We start from the raw sequence: 21,688 nt of genomic DNA on the forward strand, positions 1-21,688 counted from the left end.
CCTGGAGAAGATGAATAGCCTTGTGCGGTGGTAAATTAAAGTTGATTTATTGCACATAATATATACAGGTGCTCCTAATGTAATTAAGCAGCGAGGCTTTTAATGCCGCAGAATCTGAAAGAAGACCCAAGAAAATTGGGTCTTAATAAGGCTTATTGAAATAACAGCTAAACACGCTGCTTAGTACCATTAGAGGATGCTGAAAGATGGATCCACTGCTGCTTTTTCTTATGTGCGGAGCTGACGCACCTGACCTGTCATCAGCAGGGCACACGCTGGCGCGGTTCTCGCTGCCCTGGGCATGGGTCCTGTCGCGCTGCCTGTACGCTCCGGCCTCACCCCTCTTAGGACTGCCGATCAGGTGGCTGGTCCTTGAACTGACTTCTCCCAAATGGAGGGCAAGGTTGCCCAGGGTGGTGGAACCCAGGACCCAGCCTCGCTAGCACCCGATTCTCAGAACTGAGGCAGGCGGGACAGGGCTGGTAACTGCACAGATTGAGGCCTCCTCCCCGCCGCCATCCAAGCACCGCGCTGGAGATGGAGAGACAGGGCTGAAGACAAAGTGCAAGAGCCTCCACGCTCCATGGGGCTGGGAGAATGCTGTGGTGGGGGCGGGGGCAGGAGAACAGAGGAGGAGATGGATCCTTGTGGAGGGGTGCACTTATAGGGACTGGATTGGGGCACCTGAGAGGGCTTCCCTGGTGGCTCAGCCGGTAAAGAATCTGCCTGCAAGGCGGGAGACCTGGGTTCGATCCCTGGGTTGGGAAGATCCCCTGGAGAAGGGAATGGCTACCCACTCCAGTATTCTGGCCTGGAGAATTCCATGGACGGTACAGTCCATGGGTGGCACAGAGTTGGACAGGACACAGCGGCTTTCATTTCACTTCACTTTCAGAGCCCAAGAGAGAGCAGTCAGGCAGCGGCCTCTGGGGAAGGGGGCTGGAGAGTGGGGTCAGGGTTTGGGTGGGAGCGGAGGCTGGACAGGTGGTCTGGGGGCAAGAGCAGGAAGGATGTTGCACTCCATCCAAGATGCGGTACCTGTACCCGAAGCTAGGCTGGAATCCCTAAGGCTTGTGAACGACGGGAGGACCAGAGTCGTCTTTTAGAAGGGTTTGAGGGAGACCCCTTACTTAAGAGACCAGGGCCTGGACATGAACGAGGCCAAGTGAGTATGAAAAGGTGGGGGGTGGGAGTTTGAAGCTCTTGTGGCCTTGGGTCTGGTGATCCCGGGGGAGTGGGAGAGGGTCGGGTGTCTGGAGATAGAGTGAGTCAGGGCTGAGCCAGTGCAGGTGTGAACTCCTCTGGGGTGCTCGTCAGGAATGGAGCTGGGGAATGCCTCGCCCTGGGATCTGCAGCTGCTGGGGTCCCCCGTGTCTGGGACTGTCACCAGATCCTCCAGGGGTGTCATTGGCGAGGTGACCCCACGTTGCCTTTGGGAGCATTTGAGGCCAGCAGTGATGAAAGAGTTAGCCTTTCCTGTAGCCTTTTGGTCAGTTGCCTGTCGGGGCTTAAGATTTTAGGGAAGTGAAGGAGATGCGAATGTACCCTTGTGCTCTGACAAAGGACCCCCTTCTCGTAGGTGTGCCCCTCTTTATAAAAACCCATCAGCCTACAAAAGCTGTGTCGGGGAGAGAGGTCATTCCCAGTACCAAAAGTTCCAGAGTAAGAGCCTTTTAGGTAAAGAGCTCATCTTTTGAACCGAAACGTAGTATGTTCTTTTCTTCGTGGAGGGTCACGCTTGAGAAACATTTCACCACTTCACTGCTTCTCCTCAACGAAATAAAAAAAAATCCATTTACTAGGTCAGCAGTATTGAGCACCTGTGGTTTACAGAGCTGCTCCTGGTGAATCAGGGTGGGGTTTGCTGCAGAGCCCGGGGTGGCAGGTCAGGCTGGGAAGAGGGTGACCCAGTGCCCTAACCTTTGGAAGAACCTTCACGTGGCCTGTCCTGCTTCCGGCTTGGAGTATGGAGCCGCTGAGGGGTATGTGCAGAGCTTGGGGGGCTCCTGGCCCCAGGTAGAGAAGAGGGGGTGGTGTGGGGCCAAGGCTGCTGTGCCGCTCCCCCCACCACCACCCAAGCAAGGATATGGCAGTACTCATGGTACCTTGCCATGTTTGATTATCTGCAGAATTAGAAAGGCCTCACGCATCTAATTACAGTTTTTTTTCTTAGATGTATATAGCACATTCTCTGACTGTATAGTCAGTGCTTTTTTTTTTTAAGGAATGTTCGATAGTAGATGTAGATTGATAGGTGATGCGTGTTTACTTTTCCTAAGGGTCATTCAGAGAAGCTGAAAACATCTTTGTGTCTCTCAGGCGTGTGTATCCATGTCTGGTTCTGTGTGTCCCCAGGGGTGTGGGTAAGGGGGTGGACGGGCCCTACGGACGACCCTCACGAAGGCTTCCTGAGGCAGCCTCGCCGGTTTTTATTTATTGTGTTTATTTGGCCACACCAGGTCTTAAGCGGTGCGTGGGAACGTGGGATCTGGTTCCCTGACCAGGGATGGAATCTGGGACCCCTGCTTTGGGGGCGTGGAGTCTTAGCCACTGGACCACCAGGGAAGTTCCCTTTTTTTAATTGATTTATCGTTGGTTTATAGTGTTGTATTAATTTCTGCTACGTAGCAAAGTGATTCAGTTTTACGTATGTGTGTCTACGTGTGTGTGTGTGCATGCATGCCTGTGTGTATACACACACATTCTTTTACTCTTTTCCATTTTGTTTATCCCAAAACATTGAATACAGTTCCTGTGCTGTACAGTAGGGCCTTCCTGTCCATGCATTCTAGGTGTAATGGTTCGCGTCCACTGACCACAAGCTCCTAGGCCACCTCCCCGCCCTCCCCCCGGCAACCACAAGTCCGATGGCTGCGTTGGCGAGCGCTTCTGCTTCGTGGGCAGGTTCATTTGTGTCGTATTTTTGGTTCCACATGTAACGGTGTCTGTGGAAGGGGGTGAGTACCATAAGTATGTGGTGTTTCTCTTTCTTTTTCTGACTTCACTAGGTATGATCATCTCTAGGTCCATCCATATCGCTGCATGTGGAATCGTTTTGTTATTTTTTATGGCTGAGGAGTGTTTCGTGTGCACCACGCCCTCTCTACACACTCACCTGTTGGTGGCCATTTGGGTGTCTCCATGTCCCGGCTATTGTCAGCAGCGCTGCTGTGTGCTCCCCTCTTGGGGGACATTTGGGTGTCTCCGTGTCTCGGCTGTTGTCAGCAGCGCTGCTGTGTGCTCACCTGTTGGGGGACGTTTGGGTGTCTCCCTGTCTCGGCTGTTGTGAGCAGCGCTGCTGTGCGCTCACCTTTTGGGGGACATTTGGGTGTCTCCCTGTCTCGGCTGTTGTGAGCAGCGCTGCTGTGCGCTCCCCTGTTGGGGACGTTTGGGTGTCTCCCTGTCTCGGCTGTTGTGAGCAGCGCTGCTGTGCGCTCACCTTTTGGGGGACATTTGGGTGTCTCCCTGTCTCGGCTGTTGTGAGCAGCACTGCTGTGGATGCTGGGGCGCTTGTATCTCTTTGAGTTATGGTTTTCTCTGGGCCTGTGCCCAGGAATGGGGTTGCTGGGTCACATGCTAACTCTGTTTTTAGTTTTTTTGTGGAACTTCCATACTGTTTTCCATAATGGCTGTACCAACTTACATTCCCACCAGTGGTGTAGGAGGATTCCCCTTTCCCCACACCCTCTCCAACATAAATCGTATCAATGTTTTCTTAGGTTAGTCTCCAAAGGCAATAGAAATAAAAGCAAAAATAAACAAATGGGGCCTAATCAAACTTAAAAGCTTTTGCACAGCAAAGGAACCAGAAACAGAACGAAAGGGCAGCCTGTGGAATGGGAGAAAATAACTTGCAAACTATGTGACTGACAAGGGCTTAATTTCCAAAATCCAAAATATATAAACAGCTCATACAACCCAACTGAAGACTGGGCAGAAGACCTGATTGACATTTCTCCAGAGCACACATACAGGTGGCCAGTAGGCCTGTGGAGAGATGCTCGACATTGCTAGTTATTAGAGAAACACAGTCAAAGACTGCATCTGCACCATCTCACACCCGTCAGAACGGCCACCGTGCGCAAGTTTGCAAGCAGTACATGCTGCAGACGGGCTTGTTTCTGTTTGATGGATAGAGTGAATCCTAGACTTGGGAGCATCCAGGCCTAACCAGCACGAGATCGAATGAATATGACCTTTTTACTCCAGCAAGTGGGGAGGAGGTCGGGGCCTCCTCTCTTATAAGTCCAGCTTGGATTGTTTGCTCGGTAGAACATTCCAGTTGGGTGCTGTTTGAGCATCTGGCTTTGAGTTTTTAAGTACTGGCAGGTGCAGGGGGCTCTGCCAGATGAGTGTTGGGGTGCGTTGTGGGCGAAGGCACGGCTGAGTCTTTTCTCGGACAGATGGGCTCTCTCGCTGACATCCCCAAGTCTGCCACACTGAGACCAGCTCTGGGGGCTTGTGGTCCTGGGGAAGTGAGCTGGACTGGTAACATCTCAGGGTGCTGCCAGCTGTGGGATGGGCGTGGCCCCCCTTCCCTGCGGCTTGCGGCCCCCTTCAAGGCGGGCCGTCTCGTCTTTGGACCGGCGGATGTCGGCCACAAGTCAGTTGACCCCTTCTCTGTGCTCCCGAAGGACTTGGCAACTTGGCTAACAAGGAGATGGTTGTTAGTTCATTTCTTCATTCATTATTCATGCAGCGAGCGGTGATTAGCATTTAGGAATGTGGTTTCTGGGGGTTCGCTGAGTTGTGTTCATTCACTGAACAAACATTTGTTGATCCTGGGCTCTGGACTGGGTGCAGGGCATGGCGCTGGGGTTACGATTTTGAGGAAGGGGTCTCCTTGGCCCGTGAGTTGCAGTGTTTGAGAAGGCAGGTTATCAGCAGGTGTAGGTGCTACAGCCCACAGGTGAAGGATGCTGAAAGAGGTACAGGACCTGCGAGGGGGGCGTAGGGGGAGAGCTGGGAAGGCTTCACGGGGGGAGAGACACTGGACTTGGGTCTTGCAGAGTCAATGGGAAAGACTTGGACTGTGGGAAGGTGCTCACCTTTCGGGGCAAACGGGATTCTTGGCATTTTGTTTCCCATGAGGGATGGCCACGTGCCTTCCTGTCCTTCCAGGTCTTCCTCTGTCACTCAGGAATTAACACTGGGGTCCTGCCACCGTGGGGCTTGGTGTGGAGGCTCATGGAGACGGAGAGAGGTGCAGCGAGTCCTGCAGGTGCCCGTGGCTGAAAAGAAGGCTGGCTTCAGAGCCTCGGGCATGTCAAAGACGCACGCCCGTGGAGCGCTTTCCACAAACGAGAACCCAGATTCTGGCTCTGCCCCCCAAAGTTGGTCTGCTTTGGCGGCATCTTGTTTCCTTGACCAACAGGGGAGGTTGAGATGCGTCACTCAGAGCAGTGGGCTGGACTGGTATGAAGGTGGGGTGTGCTGTTGGTGCCTTTTTCTGTTGTTCAAACTCTGTTTTTCTTTGTTCTAGCCAGTGTTTTATTACCGATATGAATCGCTGAGGGGCTTGGAGGCAGAGAGGAAAAGGTTTCTGTATAAACAGCTGTCTCACTGATTCAATCTACAAAGTGGATTTTATAGCGAAAGTATTTGTTCTTGCTTTAAAATGCCAAAATAGCACCGTCATTTCCTCAGCTCAAAGAAGGGTCTTTGAGAATACGGGGCCTTCTCCTGTCACCGACTTCTGTCATGGGGAGGGAATTCCAGAGCACTTTCTTTGAACCAGTCGTTTCTGATAATCTCATGCTCAAGGAGAAAATTTTTCTTTGCAAAGTTTGAGTTACTCGTTTGTGTACCTTCCTCTTTTTGCCCTACCACAGATTGTGGTTCAAAAAAATTATAATTCGCTCTGGTCATCACAGCTGACTACCTGCTTAATGTTTGTGTGTAGATACTTCATTTTCTTTTTTATGCAAGATTTCATCTTTGCGTGGTCCGAGATAGTTGGTTGCCCTGAGATTATTAATAAATTGAGACGGTTAATGGGGTGTGACTCAGAACATATATTTAAAAACAAGCTGGAATAAGAAATAGGTCTTTTACAAAATTAATTTTTTGTTACGCTCCTGCCTTGAGCCTTTTTGTTTGAAGCCAGCTTGCTTTGTAATGTCCATATATGCCCGATTGCAATTAACATAAATTACTTTTAAATACCAGTTAGTTGCTGTGGAGAGAGGACAGGGCTGTGGCCGCTCGTGGAGGGTTAAGAGGTTTGGTCATTGTCTGGGTTTTTATCTCACTGTAGATCAAATTCTGTTCCTTTGGAGGCTGGCAGATCTGTCAAAGATTGCTTTCTTTGATGATGAGGAGAAGGACAAAGTCTTCGCCCTGAGTGCCAGCACATTTTCTTAGCAAGAGAGAGTAAATAATCATAAAATGTTTGTTTGTTTAAAAACAAGTTAGCCTAAATGCAGTGTGGTTTCCTGGATTGGATCCTGGAAGAAAAAAAGGGTATCAGTGGAAAAACTAGTGCAATCCAAAAAATGTCTGTAGTTAAAATAGTATTGAACAAATGTTAATTTCTTGGTATGATAAATGTATTGTGGTTTGTGTAAGTTATTTACATTAGAAGAAGCTGGGTAAAGGGTATAGGAGAACTCTAGGCTTTTTTGCATTCCTTAGAGTCATTCTAACGTTATTTCAGAGTAAGTTTTTTTAAAAAGGTGTATTTGGGATATTCCTTTTGGTTTAGTCGAGATTTATACTTGGCTTGTGTATTCAGAATTGGCCACTTACAGGGAGGGCAGATTATTTCATACCGCTTTAGAAACTGGGGAAGTTCAGGGAGGCTGTCGCTCCTGACTTGGCCCCCCTTTATGCCGCCCCTCTGCTTCTCCATCCATTGTGGTAGCAAATCCCTCTCTGCTTGCCCACCCTCCTAAAAACTTACGGCCAGCTGATCTTTGCATCTGATTCCTGTGGCATTCATTACCCACAATGGACAACTGGCATCTTGTGATATTCCGTCCTTCTCCTGGAGTGTATGCATGTGCACCCAGTCGCGTTAGACCTTTTGCGACCCCATGGACTGTAGCCTGCCAGGCTCCTCTGCCCATGGAATTTTCCAGGCAGGAATACTGGAGTGGGTTGCCATTTCCTCCTCCATGGGATCTTCCTGACCCAGGGATTGAACCCCTGTCTCCCGTGTCTCCTGTACTGGCAGGCAGCTTCTTTACCACTGAGCCACCTGGGAGCCCCACTTCTCCTGGAAGGTGCTGATAACTGGATTTTTTATGTGATCTTGTTCACTCTCATTCTGTGTATTAACTTTTACTTTAGCAACCAGACTGGAAACTTCCTGAGAACTGGAGATTTGTCTGGCTCTGTTTCTTTTAAAATTCATTTAAAAAGTCTCCCTATTACATAAATAACCAACGTTTGTAATAAAAAATGAAGCATTAGAGAATTCGTAGCGTCCAAGGTAAAGGTACCTAAGAGCTGCCTGTCCTCCAGCTGTTAATGAATTAGAATATATTCTTCCATATTTTTTCTGTTTGTACTAAAAATATACATTATGATTTACAAGTAACAGATCCTTTTATACATATCCCTTTGCAGTCTGCTCTTCAGTTGGCAGAATCCCGTTTCGTGGCGATGCAGGTGGGCGCCTGTGTCTGTCTCCTGTTTGTGTACTCTTATATTGACCAGCATGTTGCTAGGTGCATTGTAGAACATGCTGCTCCTGTTGTTTAGTCACTAAGTCGTGTCTGACTCTTTTGCAACCTCATGGACTGTAGCCGGCCAGGCTCCTCTGTCCATGGAATTTCCCAAGCAAGAATACTGGAGTGGATTGCCATTTCCTTCTCCAGGGGACCTTCCTGACCCAGGGATCGAACCCGCGTCTCCTGCACTGGCAGGCGGATTCTTTACCACTGAGCCACCAGGATCCTAGACATGCGGTAGGTATGCGTTATTATTATTGTTTCTGTTATTATATTAGATCAGGAAGTTGATTCAGAATGTAGTAAATGGTGGGCTTAGAGGAAGAGAGAAGATGGAGGTGGAGGCAGGGGTGTGGTTTACAATACAGCTTTGGTTTTGCTGGGAGAAAGGCATTTTTATCCACCTAATACCTGGGGTCCGTTTCCTTGGACAGCAATAGAATTTAGGAGCTGGAACTGTGACGAGGTTGGAGACTGGATTGAGACAGGGAGGACTAGAGACTGAACCCCAGATGACTCTTCTCGGGTGAAAGCGGGGATGGCGGTGTAGGGGTGCATTCCTGGGAGTTCAGGGAGGACTTGAGGTGCGGGCGCTGTTCGAGGTGCTGTGTGAATCAGGTGAACCAGATGGGCAGAGAGTAGGGGCGGGGCTGGGCTGGGGCGGTTGGTCCGTGGGCAGGACGACATCTGGCCACCAGCACCTTTGGGGACAATAATGATAGAGAGAGATGCAGGCAGTAGTGATACAGAGGAACTTTTGCTGGATTGAAGGGTGAATTGAGCAGGAAAAGACCAGGCATTTCTATGTCATAAGAGGATGAGCCCTTTGAAGAATTTCTTGAGGAAGGAACTCATTCCACTGGTGGTGCCCCAGAAGGAACCTCTGTGTACCTCGGACCTGGGCCCTAGGAAGTCTCAGGATGCTCTGTTTTTTTTTCTCTGGAAGAGGGATGTCGGTGCCGAATGCTCACCACTGGGATCTTCCTTCTTAGGTAAAACATCCTGGAAGCGCTCTCTGTGCTGTTACAAGCCCAGTTAGCAAGTGCTGTGGTTGCAGAGATTTTTCTAGCACAGATCTTGCTTTGCAGTCTGAATAGAATTGGGGTTTTTGGTTTTGTGTCCCCTAGATAGAATTTTGACTTGACTCAAGGGAAAAGGGTGGTAGTCAGTACTGAGAGCCCTTAACACGTATAGATTCTAGAGAGAACAAGAGGTTCCAGAGGAAAACCAGTTGTTTGGAGAGGAGAGGCCTTGAGTTTACCCTCAGCCCCACCCCTGCCCCAGACCCCGCATAGAATGTTGCATAGATGGAAAAACATGTGACATGCCTGAGTCAAATATGAACACCAATAAAACAGTAACCTACGTAGTCACCACGTGGCTGTGCACTGCAATATGATTCCCAGCCCCCTTCGCCTCCCTGTGTGTTTCTCCCCAGTTCGAAGCCCCCACGCACCCACCCTGTGAGGCTGGCTTCTTTCCAGCCTTGAAGAATACTTTCTGGTGTTTGTGGTGTCCAGCTTGCCGTCTGCCCGGGCTGTCCTGCTGATGCCTTGTAGCTGCGGTTCACTGGGACCACACTTTGTCTTTTCTCCTTTTAATGGACATTCCAGTTCTTGATTTGTTTTGTCTGCTCAAACTGTGCATATGAATATCCTTGCGCATATCCTTGTGCATACTTCCTGATGTGTGTATGCGAGAGTTTATCAGAGTAGACTCAAATGGCTGAGTCATACAGTCTGAACAGCTTAGGTTTGCTAGAAACTGTGTTTGAAGATCTCCTTCTTGGGACTTCCCTGGTGGTCCAGTGGCTAAGACTTCTGTGCTCTCAGCGCAGAGGACCTAGATTTGATCCCTGGTCAGGGAACTAGATCCCACATACCTCAGCTAAAAGATCCTGCATGTTGCAACTAGGACCTGTTGCAGTCAAATAAATAAGTATTAAAAAAAGACTTCCTCCTTGCCGTTTCTGTACTCTAGGAGTAGTTGGAGTGGTAGGAGTTTTCATTGCCCTGGATTCTCACCAACAGTTGTTATTGTCGGACTTTTTAATTGTTGCCAGTTTTGTGGTGTCTCATTGTGTGTGTGTGTGTGTGTGTGTGTAATTAATTTTTGGCTGTGCTGGATCATTGTAGCTGCGCAGGCTCGTCTCTGGTTGTGGTGAGCAGGGGCTCCTCTCCAGCTCCGGAGCTCAGGCTTATGGTGGTGGCTTCTCTTGGGGGCACGGGCTCTCAGGAGTTGGCTCCAGAGCACAGGCTCAGCGATCGTGGCACACGGGCTTAGTCGCTCCGCAGCATGTGGGATCTTCCCGGACCAGGGATTGAGCCTGTGTCTCCTGCACTGGCAGGCGGATCCTTACTCATGGAGGCACTAGGGAAGCCCTTGTTGTGGGTTTTATTTGCATTTCCCCAGTCAATGAGGAGGTTGAGCGTCAGGCTTGTTTTTCAGGGAAAGGACTTTGGACTCTAGAACATACTTCTCATTGAGGGACACAAAACCCGTTGCTTTGGTAGGAGGCATCTTCCCTGGTGCTGTTTTCCTGCTTTGGGATGGAGCCAGAGGTGTTTTTGTTTTGTGCTGGGAGAATTTGGGGAGCGTCTTTTTAACTTGCCACACTTTTCTGGGGGTTTATATATTGTGTTAGGAGCGTCTAGATGATGCCTGGTCCTGTTGACCCTTTGTTTTCTGAAAGGCCCCGAGAATGACAGCAGGCCTGCCTTTTCCTCCTTTGATGGGAGCATCCTGTTCCTTTTAATGTAAACAGGCAGATAAACGAGAGTCCAGGCAGGGTCCCCAGGGTGTGTGGTGGTGGCTGTGGGGAGGCGCTGGGGACAGCCCCAGACGAGCATCAGGGACGGGATGGGGCCTGGCCGGCGAGCTGGTGAGGAAGAGAGGGAGATCATGCCCTTGTAGTGTGGTGAGCAGAGGGAAGAGGGCCAGGTTCCCAGTGGGGGTGGGGGGTCAGAGGTCCGGGAGGGGCTGGGCGGGATGCTGGAGTCCAGGAGCTGGGTGTTCACGCGGTGGTTCCCAGATCTGTGCTGGGGACCCATTGGCCAGCGATGATCTGCATGCGTGAGGCTAGTCCGTGTTACTACGTGTTCAGCTGAGAGCTCCCATGTGAAAATAGACCTTTGATGTTCTGGAGAATGAGAAAGAAAATCTGCTTTCACACCTGGGGAAGAGAAGCTGCCTGTGGAAAAAAAAACGTTCTGTTACGAAAGAATGGGATTGCAAGGTCCACATCTGCTGGGTTGGTTGTTCTAGAAACCCCATGAGGAGAAACGCAGGACAAAACACAGGCTTTCGGTCTCCAGTGAAAGCATGTTTAGAGAGCCCGTGTTAAGGGGGAAGGAAGTTGGAGGCTAATGTTGTGTGTATATTTTGAATATTGCTATGTATCATAAACCTTCCCTGTGCTTATGGACAGGGTCTGGGAGAGAACAGTTGATTTTGTTGATTTTGTTTGTTTGGTGGGATGGTATATTTAACAAATTCTTGTAGTAGTAGTATTGTATAAGTAGAAGTCTTTACTGAAAATGAGCCTGGACTCTGCAGTCTGTTATTTGGTCACACCATTCCGAATGCCTCTAAACGCGCATTTAGTCATCGAGCTCCTGGTGTGACGGGCACCTTGAGGAAGACGACCCTAGTTCCTGTCTTCAAGAAGTTCACAGACTAGTGGGATCCTGGGGTGTCAGTACCCCAGGCTAAGCGATGGCTAACTCCAGGGGGAGGTGTCATGCAGGTGGCACCCGCTGGCCACTGTGGTCCCAGTGGGGGGAGTGTAGGCTCCCGCTGGGGGCTCCAGGGGGACCTCTCAGAGGAGGTGGGCTGGGGGAAGCTCCTGAAGGGACGGCGGGTCTGGAAGGAGGGAGGAGGGCAGGCAGAAGCGGGAGAGGCCGTTATGGTCTGCGGCCCCTCAGGATGAGGGGTGAGTGTTAGGGCTGCATCCCAGCTCCCGCCTGGGAGCCCAGCGCTTGTCTCACCTCGGAGGCTGTTGCTGGCAGACGAGGAAACCTTTGGGCCCTCTCCTGAGGAAAACGGTTCCACGCGCAGGCACGGCCGCCACCAGAGGCCCCCACACAGAGGTCTTTGCCTTCAGTTTCAGAGAACTCACTGCAGCTCATTTTAGGGGTCCCAGTCCAGAGTAGAAAACATGTATTGAGCACCTACTGTGCGCTGGGTATTTTGTGGGACGTTGGGGATATGGCAGGAATCAGCTCGCAGGGGCTTGGCCCTCAGGGAGCTTCGGGTCTGATGGGAAGGTCAGACCCTGGGGGCAGCGACGGCAAGGGCGTTCCTAGGGGGAGGACTGCGTGTTCGCCACAGCTCTAGGAAGGGCTTCCTCAGCTGGGACTCAGGGCCGTGATCTGGTGCAGAATTGCAGAGGGTGCCCCGGGCCCTGCGAACGTGCAGAGGACCTTCTCACTGTTCGCAGGGTCTTGCAGAAAGCCAGGGGTCTCTGGGGCCTCCAGCGTGGAGGAGAAGCGCAGGAGTGGTATTGTTTTCTGGGCCTTTGTCCTTAGCAACACGTGTTCACCTGGAGCCGGTGTGCATTCTTCTCCCAAACAAACAGCTTTCAGGAGGATTAATAAATTAACCTCCTGAGAAAAGAACCTGCTTCAGCACCAGCACTGCCTTTAGCAGCCCGCCCGGCCGGGGACTTGGCTGATGGAGCCCCAAGCGTGTCGACGATGGTGCGTGGCTGCCGATGAGGTCTGGGCCTCAGACCCTGGGCCCTCCTCGTGGTTGGCACTTAGCTAGGTTCTGGAAGGGGGAGGGCGGCCAGTGTGGAGAGGGCCCCCAGCACGGCCCTGGAAGGAGGCAGTCCTGTTTTACGGAAGAGGAAGCTGGCACTCAGGTTAAGACTGATGCGCTCGAATCAGAGCTGCATTCCGCGGAGGCCAGGATTCTTCTGCCTCCCTGCCATTTGGTGGCCTTCTCTTGATCCCAGGTCTTCATGAACAGGTATCATGAACCCACATGGTGCGTGAAAGGCTCTCTGTGAACCCTCACTTGCAGTGGGAAAGTATTTCCAAGCCTCTGCCGCCATCTGTATTGAGAGAGGACGTGGTGTTGCTGGTGTATTAATAGAAGGTCTAGATACATCTGTCCATTCAGCCTTCCAAGTGAGTAAAACCGACGGTTCTGACCCGGCTTTCCGTCCAGCCGTCCTCATGGAGGAGTGAGCAGCCTGGCTTCCCTGGCGGCTCAGATGGTGAAGAATCTGCCTGCAGGGCAGGCGACCTGGGTTGAAGAGATTGCCTGGAGAAGGGAATGGCTCTGCACTCCGGTATTCTTGCCTGGAGAATTCCATGGACAGAGGAGCCTGGCGGGGCTCAATGGGGTCACACAGAATTGGACACGACTGAGTGACTAACACACACCCTTGATCCCGGGTCTTTATGGATAGGTAGCACAAACCCGCATGGCACGTGAAAGTCTCTCTGTGAACCCTCACTTCCAGTGGAAAGCATTTCCAAGCCTCTGCGCCATCTGTATTGAGAGAGGATGTGGTGTCGCTGGTCTATTAGTAGAAGGTCTGGGTGCACCCGTCCATTCACTATATATTTACTGAACGTCTGCTGAGTGCATGGAACCGATGGTCCTCACCGGCTTTCCGTCTGGCCGGCCATCTACATGGAGGAGAGAGCAGCCTGCTCCTGCCTTCCCCGGGGTGGGGTGGGGCGGTGCTGGGGAGCCAGAGGCCCCTAGGGAGGCTGGGTTAGGGCCCACGTGTTCCCCTGCCTGATGAGGAAGAGTGATCGCCTGCCTCTTGCACTTGACTCTGCCTGTCCGTGTCCACCCGCAGGCCTTCTGGGGCTTGGAGTTCACTGCCGCCTGCAGAGGAGAGCCCTTCGTGCCTGCTAATGAGACAGAGAGAGTGATTCCCACTGAGAGCTGCTCGTTAAAAAGTTAGCTTCTTCCGCGGTTTCACCAAATAGATGACCTTGTGGGGACTGAATAATAAAACGTAGCCCTTGCCGCCTCCCTCCCCAGCCTGCTGTCTCCCGGCGCTCAGCTGTAGATCCCGGATCTCTGGTCCTCGGAGGAGGCTGGAAGATGTTAAGTGGGACTCGGCCATCTGTCCTCGGTGGATGGCAAGCAGGGAGATTCTGTTGACCTCGTGTGTTTCTGGGAATTTGGGGCACCTGGTCATCACTAGATGCACACTCCCCTCCTGCTTTTTTTGCTCCTTGCTGTTCAGGGGCTCTGCTGCCAGCCTTAAGAGTCTTGGTGTGTACCACTGTGAGTCACTTTATGAAAAGGTGGTGTGAGGATACCCCTCATAGCATCTTAGGGAGCAGACTGATGGACTAAGTTATCGTTGGAGCCTCCTTTAACTAGGGAGTCCCTGGTACGTTTTATATGCGGAATAAGTCTTTGATAAGTAAATTTACATAGTTTCTGAGGAACATTCTGAGCTTCTGATGCCTGTGTATTTCTTAAATCTTCCAACATTTCCTAAATCCTGTCGTCAGGTTTCTCCTCTGTATTTCCTTAATGCTCTGTATACCGTGTCCCCCCCAACTCTGCCCCAGTGATGGTTACTGTTATATGTCAACTCGGCTAGGCTGTCTGTGGCGCTCAGTTGTCTGGTCAAACACTACTCTAGATACCACAGTGAAGGAATCTGGAGATAGGTTAACATTGCCATCAGTTGACTTTGACTAACTCAGATTACCCTCTGTAATGTGGAGGTGGGCCTGATCTCATCGGCTGATGGTCATGAGAGCAGAGACTGAGGTTTCTGGTACAACAGGAAGTTGTACCTCAGACAGTACAGAGAAAACTCTGGGTTTCCAGGCTACTGGTCTTCCCTGTAGACTTTGGACTTAACACCGCAACACCGATTCTTAACCTGAATTTCCAGTCTGCTGGGCTGTGCAGTGAATTTCAGACTTGCCTCCTCCCCTAATGGTGAGCCAGTTTCTTGAAATAAATACCCCTTCCTTCGTCTCTGTCTCTCTCTCATATCGTACGTATCTCCTGTTGATGGTTTCTCTGGAGAATCCTGACGAATCCACCTGCTATCGTAATAATTGCTTGCTTAATTGTCTTTTTCTCCCTGTTGGACCGTAGGCGACGTGGGAGTGGAGACAGTGTCTGTCTTGCTCTCTGCTCTGTATCGAGTGCCTTCCATAGAGCCTGACACACAGGAGATGGTCAGTAAACATATGAGGAATGAGTGACTGCATCTGTGTTTACCGAGAGGCTTTGCCTCTGTGGTCAAGCAGACCTGAGTTGCAGTTCAGGCTCCACAGGGATCACAGGTTCCTTATTTGTTGTGAGAACTAACTGGGTTGATGTGCTGGGCTTCTGGTGGTCGCAAGCTGGAGGAAACAGAACAGGAATAGCCATTACTGTGACACATTGTCCCCTGGCCCCCATCGCCATCATTTCCCAAGGTTGTTTCAGAGATTCAGTGAGATAATGGATGTAAAATTCCTAGTACATAATGGAGGGTCATAAGTGCTGGTTCTGTTCTAAGTACCAAACTTTTTCATGTGCATATTTTCATTAAATTTAATTTCTGCTTAAATCCTATGATGCAGTTTTAATTGCCCCGTATTAACGATGAGGAAGCTGAAGCTCAGTGACTTAACACAGAATTCAGTAACAAACATTTCTTGTGTGCCTACTTAGTGGCTGGGATTCAGCCTCGTGTGGGACCAAGCCCAGCTCCCATCCTCTTTCGTCTCGGCATGTTGCTCTGAGAGGCCTGTGTCCTTTTGGGCTCTGGTCTTCCTCGTCTCCTGTCATTTCATTGCCACTCTCTTTTGCTTGGTATGGAAGGCCCATACTCCCTGTAGCTCCATGGGCTCAGGTGGCCCCAGACTGGGAAGTGGGTTGTTTGTCTTACAAAAGGTCCTTTATAAAAAGTTGCTTGCTGGGAGTGGGAATACGGATTCCTGTAGAAACAGCATAAAAAAATAATGTTTTAGTTTTTAGGGCAGCCTGTGAAGGCTGGAAGATGACTGTCCTTTTGAGTCTTCTTCCTGACCCTTGGCTAGTTTGAAGGATGGATTGGGTTCCAGTGGGCGTGTGATGGGGGATTGGTGGAGGAGACATCAACTCGTCCAGCCAGCTGCAGTGTAGTCTGATGGGGTGAAGACGGCTCTCAGACTCAGGGAGCTCCTTGGGCTTGGCACAGATAAGGCTGCACACTCCTTGGCTTTCCTCTTCTTCCTTGGTGTGGCCCCAGGGGCTCAGCCTGCTTCCTGCTCCTCTGACACCACCACTGCCTCATCCCTGGAGTTTCTCTTCCAAGCTGGGCTCCTCGGGAGGGTGCACCTTCCTACCCCACTTCCATGCTGTCCTGAGTATGCACCCTTCTCCCTGATTGGTGTTATCAGTCACTGCCAGCTCCAGTGGGAGGAAATTTCAGCGATGGCAGAGGCCCAGCTCCTCATTTGTTGTGAGAACTAAATGAGGTGATGTGCCTGACTTCTGGTGGTTGCAACTGGAGTAGACCAAACAGCAAGAGCGATTGCTGTTACAGATCCCCGCCACTCCCCATCATCATCGTTCTCCAGTGGCTTCCAAGATTCAGTGAGATAATGGATGTGACATTCCTAGTACATAAGAGAGGGTCATAGAGGTTACAGCTTGGCTCTCCTGTTGGTCCCAGGGTCCCACTGAGGAAACTGATGCTTGGAGTGGAGTGAGATGACTTGTCCAAGGTCACAGGCTCTCACCTCACAGGTTTCCCACTTGGAGGGCTGCCGGTATTCTCATCACGGTGGCAACATCGCACCCTCGTCTCTTAGCCTGTGTGATCCTGCAGGCTGGGTCGGAGTCTTCTCGGGACTGTCAAGCCAGGTTTTCCTTGGATTGGAGAAAGCCTTTGAAAAGATTTGTTAATTTCATTTATTTTGTTGTTTTTTTAATTGTTAATCTTAAGAAGTTAAGATGCACTGCACAGAGAGTCTTGTTTTGTTCTGTTTTTAACATTTGTTTGGCCATACCGAGTCTTAGTTGCGGCACTTGGGACCTTTGCTGTGTCACGCAGGACCTTCCGTTGGGGCACGCAGACACTCCAGTTGGGGCCTGCGGGCTCCACAGCATGTGTACCTCAGTGGTAGTGGCACACACGCTCTCTAGTTGTGCAGCTTGGACTCCGGAGCACACGGGCTCAGTAGTCGCGGTGTGAGGGCTCAGGTGCTCTGAGGGTGTGGGATCTTAATTCCCTGACCAGGAACATAACCCGCGTCCCTTGCATCGCAAGGCAGATCCTTCAGCTCTGGACCACTGGGAAGGTCCACACAGAGACTCTTGGAACATAAACATGTCTGGAGACTATCTGGTCTACTGGGCTTAATGATCAGAGGGAATTTTAGCCTCAAGTTTGGGGCTCAGGAAGTTGGAGGTGCATCTCTCTTTCCTGCGAGCTGGAAGCTGTGTTCCGAGCAAGGCCCTCCCGTTCCTTGGATCGTGCTTCCCCAGTGCCAGTTTATTCTGAAATTGCTTCGGGCTTTCTGACAGCTCACATTCCTCTCTGCTTCCAGTCAGCTTCCAGGACGGGCTTGTGGAGGAAGTGGCTTCAAACCCTTGTCAGCCACCTGTTTCAGATCCCTACTGTGGGGAAAGGTGTATAATAAAACTTGAATATATGTGGAGGGAATTTGCCCAGGTCATGTGTGTCTGTGTGTGGTTTTGCAAGAAAAGTATAAGCTGTAAATATGAGGAAATGTTTGCACAAATAAATGAGGATTTAGTCACTGTGACTGGATCATCTCTAAGGGGAAATTCCTTCTCAGAAAAGCAGGTGTCAGTTCCAGATGGTCACGTGTTGGTTACCTGCGAGCCGAGCTCAGGAGGGAGGGTAAGGAGCTGGGGGTGAGGGGGTGGGGGGGTTGCCAGTAACTGCCAGAGCCCAGGCCGAGGAAGTCACGACTGAGTGGCAGAAGGGTTCTTGAGCCGGAGCTGAGTGCTCTTTGTGCAGACTCGGGAGCAGTCTGGCCTGCGAGACGTGGGCGGTAGGTCTCGGTCCTCTGGGCTTCAGCCTCTGACCTGGCAGAGTGTGGTCATGGGGGCGAGATGCATCCTCCGTGGAGTTGGCCCCCAGGGCGGTTGGCACATGACTCGTCTTCCAGAAAGGCTCAGTGGTGGGGCACCGGGAGTGACCTCAGGCCTGTGAGCAGAGCCCAGCGGGAAGGCGGGGCCTCTGCAGAACCTGTCCTCTTGTATCTGAGCTACAGTAAGGAATTGAGTTTTCTCCCGGGTGAAGTGCTGCGGTCAGACTTCTTCAGCGGGCCTCGCTCCATCTACCGGCGCAGGGGGGATGTTATTGTTATTTGGGGCAGGCAGTATGCTCTCTTATGCACATTTAAATTTCACCATTAAAACAATGAGCTCAAGTAAACGTGCCCCTGTGTTCAGATGTTTTAAATAAAAGGGCAGACAGCTCTAAGGGTGCAGTGTGTTTACTACTGTGCAATGTATTCAACAATTAGAGAAGATCTAGGGGGTGGTATAACTACACCTTTATACACTCAGCAGCGCGAGTACAGGGAGGCACAGGCCCTATGATTGGAGGAAAACCCACCGTTCAGGACTGAACAGAGGTCCTTGACGATGGGGGTATTATTAACGAGCGCCCCACCCAACCCTGACCCCACCCTGGGTGCTCTGCAAATCGAGGCCAGATAAGGAGCGACCCCCAGAACCTCTGTAGGTGAAGAGAGGGCTGGTGTTAGACCTGAGTTAGGTCTGTTCTTGCTTCTTAATTACCTGGGGACGCTGGGCACGTTGTTGTTCTTTCTCAGCCTCCATTTTCTTAGCAGTGTACGAGGAATATAAGTGTTTTTTGTTTTTTTTTAAGTGTTCATTTGGCTGTGCCGGGTCTTAGTTGCGGTGTACAGGATGTCGATCTTGGTCGCACCACACGGAATCTTTAGTTGTGGCATGAGGGATCTGGCTCCCTGATCAGGGATGGAACCCGGCCCCCGCAGTGGGAGGGTGGGGTCTTAGCCACTCCAAGTCCCAGAATGTAAGTCCTTGAGTGAAATGGTGAAACCTTCTTGACAGTGTTGCTGTGAGGGTTCGGTGAGTTTCCGTGCAGCACGTGTCCGACTGCTTCACTGCCCAGGACGCAGTGGATGCTCAGTAAGTGGTGGCCCTTGTGACTGTTGTCGTGCCTGTTGTGGTGGTTGGTGGTCTGTAGGAGGGCTTTCGGAGAAGGCAGTGGCACCCCACTCCAGTACTCTTGCCTGGAAAATCCCATGGACGGAGGGGCCTGGTGGGCTGCAGTCCATGGGGTCACTAGGAGTCGGACACGACTGAGCGACTTCACTTTCCCTTTTCACTTTCATGCATTGGAGAAGGAAATGGCAACCCACTCCAGTGTTCTTGCCTGGAGAATCCCAGGGACGGGGGAGCCTGGGGGGCTGCCGTCTATGGGGTCGCACAGAGTCAGACATGACTGAAGCGACTTAGCAGCAGCAGCAGCAGCAGCAGGAGGGCTTTGGCCATTGAGACCAGTTGTGGGCATGTCTGGGGTTCCCTGGTGGCTCAGACGGTAAAGAATCCACCTGCTATGCAGGAGACCTGGGTTCAATTCCTGGGTCAGGAGAATCCCCTGGAGAAGGGAATAGCTACCCACAGCAGATTCTTGCTTGGAGAGTCCCATGGACAGAGGACTGGCGGGCTACAGTCCATCACGTCTGCAGTGACATCTGAGCAGATGAGAAAGCGGTGCTGGGCCCCTGAACAGCTTGGGGACGGACGTGCTTCTTAGCCTGGAGCAGGGTTCCCTGGATTTTGAAATTCTACTTTGTGAATGATAAGAGGCAGTCAGCAGCTGCACATACAATAAGAGACTCATCGCTCTTCCAGAAGGGTCTAGGAAATCCCTAAAAGGGATCTGATTATTTAGGATTGGTGGTGAAATGCCCTTGGCTCAGGAGAGCTGGGAAGGCAAGAGGAGCGAATTCAATCCGCTGTGTTATCTTGGAGCTCTGCTTTCTGGGGAGACAGGCTCCCATCTGGACGGGTGACTGGTGAGGTCAGAGGGCTGTGGAGCACAGTGGTAGCATGGTAGATGCTCATAAGTGGTGGCCCTTGTGACTGTGATCATTGCTGTTGTGGTGGTTGGAAGTCTGCAGCAAATCAGCTGTAGGAGGGCTTTGGCCTTTCTGCCCTTTCTGCTGGTGGGGAGACAGCTGCTGGGGGTGGTGGGGGGCTGATGTTGGTGTCAGAGGGTCCTGAGAGCACACTGTCTGGTAGCACCAAACCACGCTCTTTCATAGTTTCTTGGAACCTGAAGGTAACTTTGCAAGCAAGAAAGTGCCTTAAATCCAAAGCCTGTGTCAGATCGCGTAGCAGTTCCTGCCTACCCTCTACACCTCCTTCCCAATTTTTCTTTTCTTGACCACCAGGTGGAGGAAATCTGGTGTGGGTGTGCTTGAGGGGCTCAGGCTGGTCATGGGTCTCTGGAGTCAAGGCCTTGGGCTCTCAGGGGGCTCAGGTTGGGAGGGGGGCTCATCTAGGGAGGCTCCTGACAAGGGATCAAACGCTAAGCTGGAGTTTCAAGGCTGACAGCCCCATAACCTTCAAAAGAGCAGCCGCTGCAGTCCCCAGAGTAGAAATTGACCCTAAATAGAAGTGACCCTTTATGTTTCAGATTCCACGTAAAAAGGAAAAGAAAATTTCCACGACAGTGCCGGGGCTTTCTTTACAGGCTTGGAGGGCCCCGGGACTTTTAACTTGACTCTCTACACTTTGAACGTGAAGGATTTCTGAATCTTGCATTCATATGAATCCACAGCCTTGTTTGGGACCCTCCTCTGGAACACAGGTTTCCAGGCCCACCTTAATGCCCAAGGCGGGTAAGATTCCTTTGTCGGAGTCTCAGGCCTCCTTTAGGGCTGCCATGACGTTCAACCGTGGTGGGTTTCGCTCACACAACGCACGTTCAGAAGGCACCCATGTGACTTTCTTTGGTCTCTTTTCCCAGCGGAGAACATGTCCACACCCGGGGGAGGGTGAAGCAGCCGTCCAAAGCTGCCTTCCCTCCCTGCCCTGTGTTTAGTTACCACTGCCTTTTGACAAAAGAATTACTTTCTCTTCCTGGTTTTGAATCGAGGACCTTTTGTGTATTTACTGCAAATGTGATAAATGCTAGTCTTGTGGAAACCAGCTGCCCCTTATGGCTGGGGGCGGCGTTTTTAACACCTGGCAGTTTGCATTTCAATATGGTGGCTTAAAGCGCGTGTGCACACACACACACACATGCACAGACAGAGTAAAAACAAAACCCAGCTCAAAACAGAGATCGTTCTTGGCTGCCAGGAGGGAAGCAAGAGTGGGGGAAGCGGCAGAACGCCCTGGAACAGGCAGCCAGGCAGGGGCCCTTGCTGGGAGGTGACTGCCCACGAGGGGAGGACCGCTGTCCTTTAGGTGCATCTGGGTGACATACATCACTACCTCCCGTGTGCCATGTCCTGTGTGAGATCTCTGCCATTGAAGAGCTCACGCATAGCTGGGTGCCCGGGGGGACAGGTGCCAGCAGGACAGGGCACCTGGAGGCAGAGAGGATGACTGAAGTGCCCGGCTTGCTGGACCAGGCAGGGCAGCTTCCCCGAGCAGGTGGTGCCAGGGTTGGGTCTTCAGAGATGGTAGCTTAGCATCCTAGGGCTGCTGCAACAACATACCATGGACTGGGTGGTTTCCAGGCAGCCGTTTATAATCTCAGAAAAGTCTGAGATCCAGGTGTCAGTGGGGTTGTCCTTCTGAGGACCTTGAGGGAAAGCTGTGTTCTAGCCTCTCTCCGTGGCTGATCAAAGGTCCTCTTCTCTGAGTCTTCCTGTTGTCTCCCGTTGGTGTGTGTGTGTCTTTGTCCAGATTTCTTCTTATCATAAGGACACCAGTCGTTTTGAGGGCCTACCCTGAGGACTTTATTGTTAAAAATGTTTCGGGTCTTAGTGGCGGCACACGGATCCTCCTTGCGTCATGCGGCATCTTTCTTTTCAGCGCACGGATCCTCCTCGCGTCATGGGGCATCTTCCCTTTCG

At 51.4% G+C, this 21,688-nt stretch overlaps 1 protein-coding gene across 13 annotated transcripts in view; it reads left to right on the plus strand.

Moving 5' to 3' along the window:
* The window catches only part of MSI2 (musashi RNA binding protein 2), a 405,753-nt gene that overhangs the window by 34,636 nt on the left and 349,429 nt on the right, over window positions 1-21,688 (plus strand). For 9 of the 13 annotated variants that reach the window (XM_059877826.1, XM_059877828.1, XM_059877829.1 and 6 more), the window contains one exon: window positions 7,821-7,910. The exons of the other annotated variants lie outside the window; for them this stretch is intronic. In XM_059877826.1, the coding sequence (XP_059733809.1) occupies window positions 7,821-7,910 (90 nt within the window). The remainder of the gene's footprint in view (window positions 1-7,820; window positions 7,911-21,688) is intronic. 13 annotated transcript variants of the gene reach the window in all.

The sequence above is a fragment of the Bos taurus genome, chromosome 19 (assembly GCF_002263795.3).
Source record: "Bos taurus isolate L1 Dominette 01449 registration number 42190680 breed Hereford chromosome 19, ARS-UCD2.0, whole genome shotgun sequence".
Lineage (NCBI taxonomy): Eukaryota > Metazoa > Chordata > Mammalia > Artiodactyla > Bovidae > Bos > Bos taurus.